The 14,717-nt window shown below is 50.9% G+C and overlaps 1 protein-coding gene across 8 annotated transcripts in view; it reads right to left on the bottom strand.

Annotated features, from left to right (window-relative positions):
* The window catches only part of PRRX1 (paired related homeobox 1), a 144,081-nt gene extending 131,367 nt beyond the window's left edge, over positions 1–12,714 (bottom strand). For 3 of the 8 annotated variants that reach the window (XM_051856117.2, XM_051856116.2, XM_051856115.2), the window contains exons 1-2: positions 12,514–12,714; positions 10,512–10,665 (exon numbers count right to left, since the gene is read on the bottom strand). In XM_051856117.2, the coding sequence (XP_051712077.1) occupies positions 10,512–10,665; positions 12,514–12,699 (340 nt within the window). In that variant the 5' untranslated portion in view covers positions 12,700–12,714. Of the gene's footprint in view, positions 1–10,511; positions 11,869–12,513 lie in introns of those variants that run through there. The other 5 variants (XM_070076717.1, XM_070076718.1, XM_070076719.1 and 2 more) reach the window with 4 other exon arrangements.
* Positions 12,715–14,717: the final 2,003 nt, after the last annotated feature.

Here is a 14,717-nt window from a genome sequence, read left to right as displayed (position 1 = left end):
AGCTAGAGCAGGCAGAGAAGAAAAAGAAACTGCTGGGAAGAACTTGCTGCTAGAAATGGATCCGCCGGAACTTGAGAAAGTTGAGAATTATCCGTAAGGCCACAGCTCTCATCCTCCTCCGGGAGCTTGTGTTGTTTGCATGTTTGTTTGTTTAATTTTTTTGATGAGAGCAAGTGGGCTAATGTTTATGTAATTTCTTCACTGGGGGGAAACCCGATCTTTGAAAATGAAATGAGAAATTCCTCCCTTGATTAAAGAAAGTTCAGCAATCAAGAAGGTTAATAAAATGTAATCCAAAGTGGTGCAAAAATAAATAAAAAGAAAATATTTTAACACCAAAATATTAACCGTATGTGTCCCATGGTGGTGAACCATGGGTGATTTTACTTTATCATTTGAATTTTTAATGTAAAATAATGCATTTTTTAAAATTACGTATATATTACAAACCTAATGGAATTACTCTTATAATGTAAAAATTTACAAGCAGCTAGAAATCACAAAATCAGTAGAGCCACATTACACAAACACAAATCAATCTATTTAATTAGTTCACCACAGCTATGCCACACTGTAGAATACACCCTCCCCACCAAAAGTCTCTTATCTTAAAAAAATTCTCAACGTCATTTAGTGGTCATAAAATGTTTAGAAAGTACCCAGGATTAGGGAGGCACTGGTTGCTTTTAGAGTAAGCAGGGAGGAAAGGGATTTTTGTGTTATGGAATTAAGTATCAGAGGTGTGATGGCATCAGAACCCTGGAAGTTAGCACAGGTAGGCTTGTAAAAAGAGGCACAAAGCAAGGATATTTTAGCTAATAAGTCAGAAAAACAGAAACAAGGCCAGGGCATTTACAGAAATACACCATTCTAGCTAGCACAGAGGGAATGGTAGGAAAACAGTTCCCACTTGAACTTGTATGTGTGCTCAGCCAAACTGCTGGAGCACGGATAGAACTATACAGTGTGATTAAAAAAAAAAAAAAAAAAGCAGGGTAAACAATTCCATCTTAATGGATAAATGAATGAAAAGTGATTTGCAGATCTAAGAAAAGGGAAGAGCTTTGATTTTTAAACAACATGTTTGTAGGAAGAATTAGTATTTTTTATTCAGGCATTCAACAAATGCCAGACTTCTGAGGATCTATTACCAAAGGCAGAGGAAGACAAACAGGGATTCATGGGTTAGAAGAGCAGCAGGGCATTTCAGGTGAGAACTGGCAGATTGCAATACATTCAACTGATTTTAGAAGATAACCTGCAGAGAAATGGAGATTGATTAGACAGAGTCACAAAGGAAAGAAAGTCAGACAAGTCTGAAATGTCTGAGCTCTGTACCTACATGTTGTCATACAGAAGAACAAGGAAAATCCCAAGAGGATCATCTTGAGTGAAAGGAGCTCACAAGCTACATCTTTTTATTATTGTTGACATTGAAGTACTCTTGTGGTATTCAAATGGAAATGCCAAAGAGGTGACTGCAAATATGGATCTTCAGTGTCAACAATGGAGAATCCTGAAGCTATGTACTGGGAGTCACTGGTGTACAGAGGGTTACTGAAATGCTGGGCCTAACAGATGAGTCCTAGGCAAAGTATAAAGTGGGAAAGATATGGCCAAGTGTCTACTACTATGCTAGATAAGAAAGGCCTTCAGCTGAACACAGGGTGCTCATTCCACCCCTTAATACACATTAACCACACACAGGCAGCAGCTTGGCAGCCGTCCTAGTAGTATATGACTGCTGTAATCCTGACCAGTATTTAGGGAAGTAAGTAACAATATTCACAATGATTTAATGTTACTTCCCAATCTGGATTAATAGTGATAAATGAAAATCTGCAGGTAAAAAGATTTGGATTCAACACATATTTCCACTGGAACATTCAATGCCATATGTTTATGAGTTATTTGAAAAAGAAATAGAAAGATAACCACATTCCCTAAAAAGTGTCTAACTGGACTATTAAGAAATGAATTGGCAAAGAGGAAAAAGACATGTAAATACTGGTACCTTACAAATATTAAGCTTATCAGTCCTCTGTTTTATAGTGGATTCTAAAAACAGCATTTAGGGAGCCTGTGTGGCCTGTAGGTCCAAGTTTCCTCTGTACCACTCAGATCTTGGACAGACAGTGGGGGCCAAAGTGGTGCAAAGGAGAAACTGGATAGGATACAAAGACTGGAGGCTGGGACTCTGATCCCCTCCTCACCCACCAGGTCTAAGCTGATCATACCAAGCCCTTTGCACATTAGCACTGAATCTGTGCAGAAAATGCATGGAAACGGGACCAGGCCAGCATTGTAGTGTAGTGGGTAAAGCCGCGCAACCTGTGACGCTGGCATCCAATATGGGCACCAGTAAGAATCCTGGCTGCTGCACTTCTGATCCAGCTCCCTGGCGATGTGTCTGGGAAAGCAGCAGAAGATGGCGCAGGTCCTTGGGCTGCAGCCACCCACATGGGAGACGTGACAAAAGCTCCCCGCTTCAGATCAGCCCACATCTGTCCACCGGGGCCATTTAGGGAGTGAACCAGCAGATGGAAGATCAATATCTTTCTCTCTCTCTGTCTCTGTCTCTCTCTCTCCTATTTATACCTTTGCCTTTCAAATAAATAAATCTTTAAAAAGGAAAGAAGGAAAGATGGAAGGAAGGAAACTGGAAACTAGAAAACACAGTTTTCTGCATTTACCTGAAGTGCTAGCTAGGTATGACACTTTACCCATAGTTAAACTGATTCAACTTAGCACACCCTGGCTCAAATTCTGATTGAGTTGTGCCCCTTGGCCTTCAAATTGTATATGTGAATGCTCTTTGAAGAGACCTGGCCTCCTCAATCTATATTTGGAGCACTGAAGAGTACCATTTGTTTTGATACTTATTTATAACCACACCACCTTCCAGGACCATGAGGATCTTTAAAATATCATGACATGACTGATGATGAGAAATTATGTGAAAGGGGTGAATGTTGTTATTCTCCAACACTTGTGGGAAAGCAATTTCCCCCACAGTTCTGGCTTCATGCTTCTGTTTCTAGTAAACACCCAGCTCAGGTTATCTTGGAAGGTGTACATTAACCACCACCTGTGCTAAGAGGACCAATTATTCATTCAGCCAGTTTGTTGCTGCTAGTGTTGACTTGTCATGTTGGACCCCAGTGTCAGAGAGGAGGGGAAGCAGACAATCCGAAAAAGCACACAGGAGGTTAAGAAGCTATCTTTCTGTGTCCTGTACGTCTCTTGAGACTCCTACCCTAAAGGGAGACTCTGTGAAGCCCAGGAGTCAGACCTGGGGATTGGATGTGATTTGGGGTTTCCACATTGCAGGCACACAAATCTTAGAGAGGTTACTGTTCTCCCTATAGACAGAGGGTGACCCCAACCCCAGGGCCTAACTTCAGGGCCCCAGGTTCTCTGACCAGGTACTATGGGCACTTCTGTGCCAATTCACTGCCTTTCACTAACACCAGCTGGATCTCTGTCAAATCTGTCCCTCTCTCTTCAAATCCTCCAGTTCCTTTGTAGAAAAAAAATCATATGCACCTCCACTGGGCAAACTGTCTCCTTCCCCTACAGAACCTAGGCACCAGTTCTAGCATCTCCAACCTCCACCTTAACCACTGACTTTAGGTCTCTGGTTCCACTCCCTCCCGCCCCTGGCTGCTCACCCGACTCCTAACCACCCTCATTTCAAAGGAGGAGAGGACCTAGGGCCCACCACGTTTCTCTTAAAACACTTATGTGCAGCCTTTGTTCACATAGTTCCTGAAGTGTCTTCATGCTACTGATAGGCTCCGTGTTTTGCTACTTGTGTAAAGACATCGTCAGTCTCTCTCCTGCCCCAGTCTAAGAGTTTCTAAAGGCAGGGCAGGCCCCAACCCCAGACTGAAGGGCTGTTTTGTCCCGGGAGGGCACGGAAGAGTCCCTGTGGCTAACCTCGCTGGCGCATTCCACCCCACGGTAAACTGCGCCGCCGCAGTGGCGTTCCGCCCAAAGGGTGGAGGTGGACTGGGGGTATTGGCGTCTTTATCCAGGCCGAAACGGAGACCGTGAACGCCAAGGATACTGTGAACAGTATATTGAAGGTTAAAATTGCTCAGTGAGTTAATTCTTCCTCGACCTATCCTACCGCCACCCTGGCTCCTTTCAACGAAGGTGATATTTAAAACAAAACAAGACAAAACCCTGCTATTCGACCCCCATTGCGAGCTTCATTCCTGCATCAGATTCGCTGTATTCACTCATTTGCAAATATCAGCACAAACACAAACAAAATAGGAGAAGGTGGACCTGTCCTTGTCCGTTTCATAATACGGATCCGGAGGATTCAAATACGCACATTTCAAATTTATTCTTCTTTTGGGCTGAAATCTGATGGAACCAACAGTGATCAAAACAAGCTCCCAAATTCTTGGGAATTAGGGTTTCCTTACGACTTGATAATGCAGAAGGGCTAAGACACCGGTACTCAGAGAATGTAATCTGATCATAACTCAGATCTTACTTTTGTATTTGAGAACTCAGATGAGGGACAGCAGAGTTGTTTGCCCCTTGACTCTTCTGAGAAGTCACTCATGAATGTGATTAGTTTGCTCTGATTTCAGTTCTTTACTTTCGTCCATCCATTTCCTTAATCAACCATCATTTCTATCTTTTGTCCCATCCCTACCCTAAAGAGGCTGTCACCGCTCTAATCAAATTCTTAGATATTTTTTCATTAGGTAAAGTGGTTCCAGCGCAAGTGAAATACAGCATTTTTTTTTTAACTCTTAAGCCTAAAATCGATCACTCATAATTATCTTTGTGACTACTTTCTTAAGACTGCCGCACTAAGGCAGTCAGATGAGGATGCCACAAGTCTACCAGTACTCAGACCCTGATGGAGATGTCTTCCTCAAGAACTTCCACACCGAAGAACAAACTTGTGGACCCCAAACACCAATGACCGATCCTCCTCTGCCTTCTCCACCACGCATCTCCGCATCTCCACATTTACTGATTTAATAAGAAACGGTACTTAGAGAGAAGGGGGTGGTGGCAGTTTGTCGATATTACTACAGTTTGCGATTGTCAGTTTTTAGTGAAGTGTTGGTTAGCCTGCGTGCACCGAGCATCCAAATTCTTGTAGATACATAACGATGCTGTTAACATATCCTTTCTCTTTATCTTGTTGGGAAAAGAAGTTAAGGGATGCCAGAATGAGGGGAGTAGCGATCCAGCCAGCACCAAAGTAAACCACAGAACCCACCAACAGAGCACCCAGTTGGGTCACTACAGTATGCACACAGGTAGTTCTGTAAATGTATGGCAGCCAAATGGCCCCTTATCCAAATATTTCTTGTAAATGTCTCTCTCTAGCTCCAAGGAAGATTCCGAAGGTCCTGTCGATTAAACTTACTAGGATAGAGGATGCTGAGGCCCTGCGGCGTATTTCTTGGGATGAGGGATACGCTTTACAAAAACAAAACAAAACAAAACAAAAAAACAGAATACTTTTCCATCGCCTGCAAGAAAAGTAAGTACAAAGCAAGCCTTATCTCCTCTACAAACATACTCCTGATTTCAAAAAGTTCTTTCTCTATCATTTTTAAGTTTTTTTTTTTTTTTAATGCACATTCCTGGAGCAGTTGAAAATAGGCACTTCTGGCACAAACTTTTGCAACAACCGGGTACCGGTGGCCCTAACGCTACTGCCATGGAGGAAGGTTCTCCAGGAGCTAGGGCTCTGCGTTGGTGGCCTGACCGGCAGATGCGGGGAGCAGGTAAACAGAGTATAGGAGGGGAATTGTAAAAGAAGCACACTTTTTAAAATAAAAAATCAAGCTCAGCTACCCTCGTGGTTGAAAATATACTGCTGTCATTCGGCGGAAAAGGTCCTGGAGGTAGCTAAAAACGGGGAGTGGCGTCCGAAGCTCGGATCCGCGCCGATCCGCGTCGGCGGAATGGGAAGGCATCGCTGCTTCTAAACGAGTTTTTTTCCGCAGGGAGCATAAGAGAACTGACACCTTGTTGGAGATGATATTTTCTCTCGTGTGGTGAAATATAAAATGACGAACTACAAGGAGCGGTATGAACGCCGCCGACCCGACGGCCGAGCGCTGTGACCTGAGCGCATCTGTGCAAGGTTGCGGATCCAAAACGCAGAGCTGCGCCGCGTCAATAGTGAGGGAGACGCCTGGGAAATGCACGGTGGGGTCAGTGACCCACTATCTTCCAGAACTGGGGGGTCTGGAGCCCCAGGGAGCACTGGCATCCTGGAGCCTGGAAAGGTACATGTCCACCTCCCTTCCAAACACTTCAAATCCTAAGTCGCCTTTCACCGTACAGCGGGCAGGTCGCTGGACTGTCAATGCCTCCAAATTTTTAAGAGAGGCCACCCAACCCCCGCTTGCCAAAGAAACAGGGATTCACCACTTATTCTCTGGGAACTCACGGACCACTCTTGATGCTGGATTTCAACCTTCCGGCCTCCACAAAGAGACAAATCTCCAGGCTACCACCAAAACAATATATCATATTGGCTCCCCTCCTGAATCTAGATCATTGAGGCCCAAATTCGAGTTCTGACTGCCAGCGCGGGCTTGAGTCCCAGGGTGGTGCCGCGTAAGAAAATTTCTGGCGCCTCCGCTTTTGCAAACGCTGAGACTCTAGGGGGATTGATATCACTCATGCGAATTCCAACGGGGGAGCGCCCTAGAAAAGGCGCTCTCCCGGGCGTTTCTCTGGCGAAGAGAAGTGGGCAGAGCTGCGCCAGCGAGAATGCGGCTGGTGGAAAGGGCGGGCGAGCCCCTCGCAGCCGGCATACACCTCTCGCTTTGTGACAAATCGATTTCCCGCGCCGCTGTTCTGCCTTCGCATCCCGCAGCTGCCCGGGGCCCAGCTGCGCCGGGTGCCCGCTTAGCACCGGCTTGTAGGGTGTGCGTGCGCGCGCGCGTGTCTAATTGACTTTCCGTCTACCTTTTTATGACTACATGTGTTTCCAACAAAAGGTCTAATAAGGACAATCTGGTTTCACTAATTTAGAGGTTGGGAATGTGGAAGGCGGGCTTTTTTTTTTTTTTTTTTAAAGAGTTTGCAGAAGTTCAGATTAAGAAATGACAGAGGGATGCACTGTCCTCCTAGGAGCTGGTCTGCCTCTTTTTATGACTTACTCCCCTATCCCCTCCCAGACTCCCTCTATCCACCGCCAACACTGCTGGATCCTCACAGTGTTCAAGAACCATCTCCTTTAACTCCTAAGATAGTTGAAGCCAGCAGTTTGAGAAATTCACTGGTGTGGGACAATTAGTAAAAGGAGAAAGAAGACAGACAAGAGAGAGAAAAGTGGGGGTGAATATCAACCAAGGAAGGGAAGCAGGATAGGAGAGTGAGGAGGATCAGCGGGATTCGCTCATCTGGGACAAGCTAGCTCCTCTCTGCTACACTCAGCCCCTCTCCCGCCCGCTGTAATGAACATTTTGCAAAATTAAGAATTACACAAGGTGCACCTGGAGTCTGTTTTGCTACTTCCTACTAAAGCTGGAAAGGGCAAGGATACTGAGGTTCTACGTGGCTAGCAGAGTTAAAGGCATCTTTGCAATGTTCCCCATCTCTTGAAGATGTTATAGTTCCCAGATTTACAGAGAGCTGCAAGGAGCTGGGATTCCTACTCCACCCGTCAATCTCTTGCAGCCAGGATCCCTGCTCTAGCCTTCCTCTGCCACAAGACTCCCCTCTTTCCTGATTCGCTGCGTGCGGAGCCTCGGTGCCCACCACAGGCTGGAGGCCCTACAGCCTCCAGGGATCTTGCCTGCCCAGTAGCACACAACAGCTTCCTCCACACCTCGGTGAAAGCCCAAGAGTTAGGGAGGACAGTCTCCTGGACGGCTGCTCTCACGGGGTTCATCAGACCCCGGTTTCTTCTGCCGAAGGGTGGGAAGAGATGGAGAAAACGCTGCTTCTAAAAGCAACAAACTACTTGTTAGACGAATGGGCCTCCTGGCCATCCCTGGGAAGCGAGGCCTAGCATGGGTGTGCATGGATGGTTGGGTGAGTGTGTGCATTCGCAACGATTTCCTGGACACTTTCCCCAGTCCCAGGAGCTGGTCACTTTGTCCCCATTATTTCTCTCTGTCTTGGCGTCTCCTCCCGAAGCTGTCTAGTGATATCTTTCTGCAGTTCGTCTGCCCCCTGGTTGGCCTTTGAGGCTCAGTTTCTTATCGCGGCTCTCTCTGTACAAGGCCTCTGCACTGACAACTCAGATGTGGTTTGGTGTATCCTCCGCTGGGTTCCCAGAGTCTTGGTCCCTTCTCCTGGGACACAGGATCCCCAGCTCATGGAGAGCATCTATGAGTGCCCCATTGGACGCCCATGAGTGGCACAGCCTCACAGCCAAGGCGGCGCCAGGCCTCAAGCCTCCAGATGCGATTCACCAGCCCCCGACAGCCTCCCAAGCACTGTGCGCTTTCTCAAATCTGCTCAGAGGCACTGCCCAGCCGGCTTCCTGGGTCCTGTCTGCTTTGTACCCACTACAAGGCCATGACAAACCACAAATCCTGAGTTCTCTGTTTGTGGCATTCACTTGGTGCCAAACAACCGGCCCTGTCCGCATACCTCCAGTATCCGATGCCCACCGCGGCTGGCCTGGGCCAACCGCCTGGGGTTGCTGAGGCCCTGGGCCTTCACCCTGGTTTTTCTAGCCTCCTAGGAAAAAAACAACACGGTATCCGTTCTCCTGCCTAGCCTGGTCTTCCTCACAGCAATTTCTCCCACAGTACTGTTCTCTGTTGTGGGCTGTGTCTCCAGTTCTCCGAATAGTGATAAATATTGGGATTAATAATGAGTAAAGGATAACCAGGAATGGCAAAATGTGCAGACTTGGTGAAACTGAGGTTTGCAATACTAGCCTCTGCACGTTTTGGATGTTTTGTGTTTTCCACAGTAAAACGTTAAAAAAAAAAAAAAAGAAAAGAAAAGAAATGGCATTTCGCGATGCATTTTGTTCGACCTAAAATGTTTATCCGAACACTTAACTCATACTGCTGGCGTGTGCAGTGGTAGCAGCTCAATGTCTGTGCCTGTGAGCCTTACCTAGGACCTGGGGTCACTGACTGGATTCCTCAGAGTTTGCACACAGACTCTAGGGAAAGGTCAAGGCCAGATCTCCTCGGACAGCCTGTTTCGCCCTCTGTATGTGTAAGTGCACCGAACACCAAAGCGGACATAGGCCTCGATTTAAGGAAGCAGGGCGGGGGGCTTGCGCTCCGCATGCCAGGGGCTCTCCAGCGTCCAGCTTTAGCTGGCCCGCCGGGCCCCCCACACTGTGCCCAGGCCCAGTCTTCCAGCTGTTTCTGAGTCCCGTCGTGTTCGCATGTTTGTTTTCTGAGAGTCTGAGATGGGTATTGTCTTGTGAGAATCTGAATAGTGTTGGGTCCCCTGGGTCCACGGGTTCCAAATTAGAAGACAAAACAGCGACGGATAAGTAAAGACATGGAAAGCATTGGCCCTCGTTTTAGAACTTCTGGAGGTTCGGCCTCTTGCAACGTCGAGGAGAGGAGGGAGTTATCTACATGCGTCTGGCCCCTGTCACCTGTGATAAGGGAGGTGGCAGATCTACTACGGACACCTGCAGTCGCGTTTTCAAGGCCCGAGGCGAGATTTTCATGGGGTAGATGAACTACCCCATGTAGAGTGCACTTTTCTGGAGATTAGCAACCAACAGCAAAAACTCTTCCAATGTGAAACTCCACCGCCTTGAAGCCAGTGCTCCCCCGGACACTTCTCTCCTGCACGGGAAAGTGCGCAATAGGATCTCGCGTTTGAACACTGAAGGGCCAGTCCCCCTACGTCTGCGGAATTTGTCCCCAGTCAATAGAGCTTTCGAATCTGCCTCCAACCCTTTTGCAGGTGGAGGCGACAGCAGGGGGCAGAGAGCAGCTCCCGCGGCTGGGGCTGGGCGTTGCGCGCGGCCTCCCCAGCGAGCCCGGCCTCCCTCGAGTGCCAGGGCGCGCAGCCCGAGCAGCGCGGGTCCCGCTCCCCTTGCGCGGTGCCCTCCCCGCTAGCCCGCTTTGGACTACCAGGGACCGGGAAGCCCTTCCCCGCCGACAGAGCATCTTTAACCCTCTGGCTTCCGAGTTGGCGGCGGCAGAACCCTCCTTTCCCCAGCCCCGCCAGCGGGACGAGCCGTCAGCCGCACTCGCCCGAGACCAAGGCACAGCCGGGTCCGTTAAGGCAGCAGACGGCGGAGCGCAGCGTCTGTGCCACGCACTGCTGGGCTTCGGAGCGCCCCCCGGCCTCTGAGCCTCTCCCCGACATCCACCTCCGCCAAGCCCTCGGCCGAGCCCTTTTTTTCTCATCTCTTTTCCCCTGACGTGCAACAGGCACTTCCTCCGGGGACTGCCAGCACCTCTCCCGGTTCGCCCCCCGCCGCCCAGTTTCTCCTCGGGGTCCTGAGGGCTCCCGCAGCCCCTACCCGGGCCCCCGCCCTCTGTTCCGGGCACACACCCCGCGGGCATGCGCCCCTCACTCACTGTCCTGCTGTGGGGTGTCGCTGCCGCTGGTGAGTCCCGGCGATTCCAGCAGGCTCCGGCCCGCCTCGCCCACGCTCTCGTCCGCCTGTGCCGCCACCATGTCCCCGGCTTCCTCCAGGTCTAGCAGGTGACTGACGGAGAAGTTCTTTTTCGCCTGCAGGGTGTCGAGGTTGCCGGGGCTGTCCAAGCGGCCGCCCAGCGCCGGCTGCCGCTCCAGAACGTGCCCGTAGCTGGAGGTCATGGTCTCCCCCTCCAATCCCACCCACCCCCCTCTTCCCGCTCGAATCAACACCAAACGCTGTGGGCGCGAGGGGGGAGAGGAGCCGAGTGGGGATGGAAGAGGGGGGAGTGGAGAGAGAGACAGAGAGAGAGAGGAGAGAGAGGAAGAGGGAGGGAAGGAGAGGAAGGCCAAAAAAAAAAAAAAAAAAGTGGAAAAGAGGGCGGGGGACCCCCTTCTGCAGAGCAGAGCAGCCTTGGGCAGCCTCGGTTGGCTTCCCGAGGCCAAGTCCGGCGCGGTCCAAAGAGATAATCCACACCAAAAAATAAAAGTAAAAAACCACCCTATGTTCAAGTCAGTGAGAGGAAAAAAAATCCCTTCCAGCTCTCCAAAAGCGTCCACACGCACGCACTAAAAATAATAATGAGAGGGAGAGAAGAAAGGGGAGGCCAGCCGGTGGGGGGAGTCAGGCAAACAGAAGAGAGAGAAGGGGTGGGAGAGAAGAATCAAAGTGGGGTTGTTTCTTTTCTTTTTTTTTTTTTAAGAAAAAAAAAAAAAGAGGTTAAAGAAGTTATTCCCAGGCAAGAGTTCAAGCACCAACAGAAGGCTTGTTCCAGCTTTAAAACATCTTCAAGAAAACGTGTTCCCCTCTCTGCACTCCTGTGGATTCTCAGGAGTGACTAAAGTTTCAGGAGGAGAGGGTGATGTCTTGCAGATGTATTAGAGAGCAGGATTCTCACTTTACTTTTCGTAAGGAGCAAAAAAAAAAAAATTAAAAATAAAAAAACGAGGGCTTCAGGCGTCCGAGGGAGGGTGGCGGCGGCTCCCCCCTTTCCCTGCTCCGCGCCCCCTCTTCTAGCCGGGCTCCTTTTCCCTTCTCAGTTGGATCAAGAAGCTCTCTGGCACTTCAAAAGGCACAAACTGGCATGCAGAGGAGGCTTTGTAGGGAATACAAGAAAATTGGAGACCCCTGGGAGGGCAGATCTCGACTTAATAGGAGCCTGTAATTACGTGGCAAAGCCTTTGTGCCGAGCCTGACGTTTCACAGACCCCCTTTCTCCACCACAATCTCCTTCTTCCTCCTTTCCCTCCGACCAAAAAGCAGTCTGATTAAGAAAACCCCCTTTGCCAACATCAGAGCAGGAGAGAAAGGCAGAGGGAGGGAGCGAGGGAGGAGGGAAGGCAGAGGGAGGGAGGAGAGCGGAGAGCCCCTTCGGATTTTAAAGTCAAGGTCTAATTATCATTTCCCTGCAAGAGTATCGCCGGCAGAGAGGACTAACTGAAACCCACAGTCACTTCAAACGGGCTGATTATTTTGCTTCGGCATTAACTCCTCCAGATTTGTTTAAGATCCTGTTGGAAAATCTCATTTGCATGTTTTGATAACAGCTGCGGGGAAACTTGTTGGAAAAAATCCACCACTATCACAATCAAATTTGCTTCTCCCTTTCCTCCCGCTCTCTCCTCCCCTTAAGGTCTCCTGCTGCTCTCACAGTTTTTGGAGGGGAGTGCAGCGGCGAGAAAGTAGGCGCACGAAGGCTACGATGGGCTCCGGAGAGCCAGCCTATTAAATAATGCGATAAAATGGCCAGGGCGAGCCTCGTGGCAGCCTCCTCTCCCACGGTTCTGCCGCCTGCTAAAGGCGCGCTGGGGAGATCCAGAGGACGCAGAATCGATCCAGGCTTTCCCTGGCGCGAGGAATCCCCGGGCTGCCGCAGTAGGAAATTTACATATGATTAAGCGGGTGGAAAGGACACCAGGAGTGAATCCTAATCGTCCCCTTACCCCAGCCAATTTCGTAACCTCCTTGGTGTGGCCAAGGTCGCTCTCCCCAGCGACGACGCCGAGCCCGGGGGTCCGGCCGCCCAGGGGCAGCGGCGGGGACGGGCTCACGGCGCGTGTCTGGGTCCAGCCGGGGTGCGGGCGGTCGCGGGGAGACAGGCGGGGGCAGGGAGCCCTCCACCCACCCATTTAAAGCTACGGATAGTGCTGTCGTCCATCTGCTGAGCACTAACTTGACAGAGGACAGAGAGGTGCTGAGCGGTTTTTTCATGACCTGTTGGAATTTGGTAACAGCTTTAATAGTCTCATTAGAAGTGAGTTACTATATGACAAGTAAAATATTAAGTGCTTATTTGTGGCGTTTTATGTTCACACACACACACACACACACACTCGCTCCCCAGATTGTTAGACTTTATTATTATTATTATTCCCTCCTATAGCCGAGAGGCTGCCCTGGAGAGAAAGAAGGGTCTGAGTGTGCGTTAATGCTTTCTGGGCTCCAAACGGCCACAGTTAGCCCAGAACTTCCAGCCCCGATCTGGGAAAAGAACATTTGATGCCATCAAAGGGCTGCAGATTGAAACCAGATGTGCTCGCCTCGGTTCTTTCCATGCATTTAATTAAGGAGCCGGGATGGAGGAGACTTTTTCATCATTAGTCCACCCACTCCCCCCTCCTCTCTCCACCCCCTCGCCCTCCCCACGGGCCGCTCGCACCCCTACCGGGAGCCCTAGAGCCCCGCCAGCACAGCGCCGCCGGCCGCGCGGGTTGCTCCGTCTCCCCAGCGGTCCCGGCTCTAAGCCGTAAACATCTGTCCGCGTCTGAGCCAGGGCGAGCGCGAGGCGCGTGGGGGCGGCGCGCGCGCGGGTGGGCCCGCGCGCACTGGGAGCGCGTGGCGTGGAGGGGCGCCTTCCGCCTGGGTTGCCATCGGCGCCGCCTTCGAAGGTCCGAGCGGAGCGCTGCCCGGCGCACGTGCCGGGGGTCGCCGGACTGGACTGGACTTCAAGTCCTCTCCCCATTCCCCCTCTCCCGTGCCAGGCTCCGCACGGGTTTGCTTGCAAGGACTGGGGAGCCGCTTCTCCCTTCCCTTCCGCGCCGCAGCGGATCTGCTGCCCCGAAACTTCCCCCCCTAAACCCGAGCAGCTGCTCGGCTCTCCCTCCGTGCCTCGCGCTCTCCACCCTCACAGACACAGCTGCGTTTTAGCGGCCCTAACCCCGACCGGTGACTAAGGTGTGAGTAAGGCATCTGAGGCTGCTGGCCTGCTCCAGACAGGACGCGGAGACTTCGGTCGCCTGGGGAGGGGGTGGAGGGGGCACCGCCCTCGCCGGAAAGTTGCCTTGCCCCACGTGCTGTCGCCTTGCTTGGTGACCGAGGTTGAGTGACAGGGCAGAGAGGTCAGGAATGGCACCTGAAAGAGCCCACCTCCCCCCCGTGGTTTCGGTCCGCTCTGCTCCCAGTCGGGTCGGGCACTTCTTGGAACCCCCCGACTTGTCATTCACGTTAACATCAACGAGCCCTCCGCTCACCGACTGGGATGCTCATCGCTTCTACACGCAAACACCGGACACACTTGCTAATCATTTGCCGGCCCAATAGGTTTCTATCTAACACATAAATCTCCACGTGCACTATCTTCCCAGAATGTCTCTTGGACTGAGAGTTCACCTCTGGGCCAACAGCCCCGGGCTGGTACAGCCAGGGCCGCCTTGGGAGCGCGCTGGGGTCTGAGGCCGCGGAACCTCGCCCGAGCACAGGGGATGACTTTGGAAGACCGTGGGGGGCGCACAGTGTCCTCGGAGTCTTCCGAGCTGAAACTCGGGGTGACCGCGTTGTAGCTCCCCGTGCAGAACAAGGCAGGCGGCAGGGCCCCCAGCAGTTTCCGAATCCGGTGGGGGGCTCCTCGCTCCCCCGGAGAGGCTGCTGCTTCCCGGGGCATCTCGCAGGCCTCAGCTGCAGGGACCACGGGCGTCTTCCCAGCCTGACATCACCGCAGGAAGCCGAGAGGCCGGGTGGGCCGCTGGCGTCTGGGTGGGCGGCGGGGACGTGGTGGGAAGTCCCCTGGGATGTAAATGTTGGAGACAAACACCCTGCGGCAAAATCCTGTCTTTTCCTTTCCTTTTCTTTCTTTCCTTTTTTTCTTTTCTTTTCTTTTCTTCTCTTTTCTTTTCTGTCCTTTCTTTTAGTGGAAGATTTCGAGGGATAT

This window comes from Oryctolagus cuniculus, chromosome 7, assembly GCF_964237555.1.
Source record: "Oryctolagus cuniculus chromosome 7, mOryCun1.1, whole genome shotgun sequence".
Taxonomy (NCBI): domain Eukaryota; kingdom Metazoa; phylum Chordata; class Mammalia; order Lagomorpha; family Leporidae; genus Oryctolagus; species Oryctolagus cuniculus.
This window is presented reverse-complemented; position numbering and strand designations above follow the sequence as displayed.